General features: G+C 44.1%; 1 protein-coding gene across 4 annotated transcripts; it reads right to left on the bottom strand.

Moving 5' to 3' along the window:
- Positions 1 to 1,800: 1,800 nt before the first annotated feature.
- acp5a (acid phosphatase 5a, tartrate resistant) lies at positions 1,801 to 3,451 on the bottom strand. 4 transcript variants are annotated; one of them, XM_068321068.1, is made up of 6 exons: positions 3,389 to 3,451; positions 3,190 to 3,282; positions 2,906 to 3,105; positions 2,700 to 2,824; positions 2,281 to 2,626; positions 1,801 to 2,205 (listed from the first exon to the last, which is right to left on the bottom strand). In XM_068321068.1, the coding sequence occupies exons 2-6, from the start codon at positions 3,278 to 3,280 to the stop codon at positions 1,966 to 1,968; spliced, it is 1,002 nt and encodes a 333-aa protein (XP_068177169.1). In that variant the 5' UTR covers positions 3,281 to 3,282; positions 3,389 to 3,451; the 3' UTR covers positions 1,801 to 1,965. The 4 variants fall into 4 exon arrangements, with proteins under 4 accessions (XP_068177169.1, XP_068177170.1, XP_068177171.1 ...); XM_068321069.1 differs by having other exon boundaries at positions 3,377 to 3,412; XM_068321070.1 differs by having other exon boundaries at positions 3,384 to 3,402.
- Between the last annotated feature and the right edge of the window lie 165 nt (positions 3,452 to 3,616).

Raw genomic sequence — 3,616 nt, 5'->3', positions numbered from 1 at the left:
ACTGATCTAATTCACTAACTTACAGGGTGAAGTTAATTTAATTAGTAGAGGTGACTGCTTTCAGGCTGGTCATGTGATTCCTTTCAAGGACACACACACACTGCAGGATTAGTTCAATGTGAAGAGATCATTTCCTCGTATTTAAGTAATAATGACAGCAAATCTGATCATATCTATTTTTGCAGGATTTGTGGTGAATTTGAATGCATCACATAAATTACACATAACCACAATGAACAAACATCAAATGCTGTTCTTTTATATTATATAATTTTAGGGAACTCAAAATTGGTCATTGTGGTCCCTTCTGTAAAACCGTGTGTGTCTGTGTGCAATGAGGGATGGAGATTAGGGAGAGATTAGATGAGCAGCTTAGCCTTTATAACTGAACCCATTTATTACTTTTGAGCTGTGGCGTTAGACAATCAGACAACAGCGGTCGAATTTGAGCTGCCAACTTCAGAACCTCAGTCTGTGATGGATCTAAGCTGGGTGTGTGCAGAGGCTTCCAACAACACACACCATCAGAAGCCTGGGCAAACATGTCTGTGTTGGGGAAACCAACTGATTTTATTATTAGGGAATTGCTGAAGCTTGCAACAACAGCATATCCACCGGTGTGGATTTGAAACTGGAAGATAGAATGGAAAATAAATTCCCCCTGCTCTAGGATGGAGGACATAGTGGTGAAGGTTCCCGAGTTCCCACATTGGTGCAGAGGTTCCGGATTACAGTGGAGCTACTTAGGAGGGAAGCTGGTCAATGTGTGAAGGAGTGATATGCTAGAAGTTTCCAGGTCTTTTTAATCAGTTTCAAGGGTGTCTTCTAATCCTGGATGGGTTGCACAATTTCACACTGTGCTAACCCCACTTTTAGAAGGTACATTTTTTGTGGGATATTAAAATTTGCAGTGGTGCTAAAGTGCCCCCCCCTCCAAGAAAATAGCATGCAAAACCAGTTTACACCACAGTTAATAAAGCAAAATTATTCAGCATGTCAGCAAGTGTAGGGAGAAAAAAAAAAAAGAGATCCATCTGTTGTGGATTGTCTGCTTTCACTCCCAGGTTTGTCATTGGCTGGCTGAGATTATCCTGGTTGGAGTCATCCTCATTCCGCCATCATTCAGCCTAATCCTCTGTTGGTAGGACAGGTGGTTCTGTGACGGACAATAAAGCAGCGACTGGAAGTCGTGATCTCTGCTGTCGTTCATCAGCAGCAAACCTTTAACGTGATGCACGTGTCTCATAACTACACTATGAAATAGTAAATTTAAAATAATTCCCCCCACGGAACGTTTCAACTCCGAAACAGATCAGAGCAACAAATAAAATTAAATTAGGCTTAAGCAAAATAACACTGGCACAAAAACAGCCAATGGGATTAAGCCCACATTAACCTGGTAGCAGGCCGAGCAAAGCTGCGTATGTCTGGCAGCAAGCAGTGAGAGCAAAGCAGGCAGCCCCGTGGGCTAAACAACCAGCCCCGTGGGCTAAACAGCCAGCCCTAGAGGCAAAGCATGAGTGTGCTGTTGCAGATGCTCAAGCAGGAGATAAAAACTACAGCTCCTGTCAAACATATACATCAGGTTAAAACATGACTACATTACCTTACTGACAATACCTCAACAGGAAGACAAATCTTAGTCTCAAGTGCTCATCAGTGAAAGTCACAAAAATTCCACAAATTCCAAAGAGCTGGAATCAGGAATAGTCCCACCGGTGGTGGTAAGAAGAGCTTTCCTCATGAACACTACCCAGACATATTAAGCAGTTTGTAGGTTACAGATAAAACCAAACAACAATCTGTAAAAAGCATTTATTATTTTGTCATACATGTAAAACTAGCTGAATCTGATTTAAAAGCAGATTTCTTTGAAATTAATGCTCAATATTAAAAAGACAATTACCAGTGATTACTTTGATCTGAAGCTACAGATCAAAAGACTGGGTGAAGACTTCCTGTTGTCTACCCCAAGGTTCTTGGGTAGAGGACAGTGCGATAGAGAGAGGTGCCTTTAGCCTGGAAGAAGGTCACAATCATCTTGTTTTTTGTGACTTCTAAATGGACAAAGCCACCCAGCGTCGACGCTTTGCCAGTGAAGTACTTCACGGAACCTTTTGGAACACTGTTCCAATGACGGGTGTCTGGATCCAGGAAGTTTCCAGCACCGCTCACCACATAGCCGACACCAGACTCTTTAATGTACTGTATGGGAAAAGACAACATCTTTGAAGCACACCGATTTATCAGAGAGGAGTTTGCTTTACCGAGTGAACCAACCTGTAGATTGTGGTCATGACCACAGAAGTAAGCAGTGGCGTTGTACTTAATGAGCAGCGGACGGAGTCTCTCCAGAAGACACTCCGTGGGCCCGTGTTCCGACACTGACCACACAGGATAGTGGCCTGCCACCAGCAGGAAGTCTGCCTTGGACCCAGCCAGTCTTTCCTGCAGCCAGGCCAACTGACGGTTGGCGTCAAACTCCAGCAGGGGGCCTCTGGGCTTCTCATCCAGGAAGTCGTCTGAATTCCCACACAGCATTACGGTGTCGAGCATGATGATGGTCAGTAGCTTCCCCGTGTTGGGGATGTGGAAAGTCATCTCATAATAGTAAGAGGGGAATTTCCTAAGAGCAAAGTAATAACCATTAGTTCAATACCTGACGGAAGTCTGAACTTCAGGAACACAAAGTTGCTCACCATCTGTCAGACTTTTGGCTGTAGTCAATCTGGGCTTGGACATTTCCTTTGTGGTCATGGTTGCCAGCAAGTACATACCAAGGGACTTTGAGAGACTTTGCAGTGTACACACTTTCAAAAGTGTCCTGATAGAATATATCAAGGATTTTACTTCCACTGTACTACTAGCAAGTCAGCTTTAAATCATCTCATGACAGACATCTAACCTTAAACCGAGGTGAATCCACGCTATCCACACCCCTGTAGTAGAAGTTATCTCCGAGGGCCAGAATGAAGTCCGCGCCCATCAGCTCTGCTACTATGCCCATTTCTCGAGCAGTAGCCTTCTGCACAGCGGTGATGAAGGGGGGATAATGCACACCGCCCCAGTCTCCAACAGCCAGGAACTTAAGGGAAGTTCTGTTCTCTGTTGACAGAAAAAGCAATCTCATCAACTGAAAGTGGAGCAAAAGCTGGAAGCAAAATGAAGTCAATGTGGAGTGATAGTTACTTCCAAATTCCCCCAGATCTTGGAAGGCAGTAGGGTAGCAGTAGGCCACAGGGATGGCAGCAATTAAGATGGATACCAGCGTCAACGCCATCTCTAAGGCAAGAATAACAGCACACACATCCTCACTTATCATAAAGGAGAAGAAGATTGAAACATGAAGGGAACTAAAGCAGAACAAGAAACTAACCACAGACCCTACCGTGCAAGCCTGCGCTTCCTGTCTCCCTCCTACCTCACCACAAAAAACACTGCTAAAGCAGAATGCTTTATGCCTTAAGGTGACTTGTGATTGGCTGCAGCTTGAAACATGTCACAGCTGGAGTGAACGGAAGCTAATCAATCATCTATGGCTATAAGGCAGATAAGAATAGAGGTCACAATGCCCTGTCTGTCGAAGCAAAATGATGCATGACTGCATCTTTTCAAA

Source organism: Antennarius striatus, chromosome 8, assembly GCF_040054535.1.
Source record: "Antennarius striatus isolate MH-2024 chromosome 8, ASM4005453v1, whole genome shotgun sequence".
In the NCBI taxonomy this organism is placed as follows: Eukaryota; Metazoa; Chordata; class Actinopteri; order Lophiiformes; family Antennariidae; genus Antennarius; species Antennarius striatus.
The sequence above is the reverse complement of the archived record's forward strand: the minus strand, read 5'-3'. Positions and strand labels throughout refer to the sequence as shown.

Coding starts and splice junctions, on each gene's coding strand:
- acp5a (XM_068321067.1), bottom strand. CDS start 3,322: ATGATAAGTGAGGATGTGTGTGCTGTTATTCTTGCCTTAGAGATGGCG. Junction 3,106..3,189: donor AGATCTGGGGGAATTTGGAA/GTAACTATCACT, acceptor TTCTGTCAACAG/AGAACAGAACTTCCCTTAAG. Junction 2,627..2,699: donor AGCCAAAAGTCTGACAGATG/GTGAGCAACTTT, acceptor CTTTGCTCTTAG/GAAATTCCCCTCTTACTATT.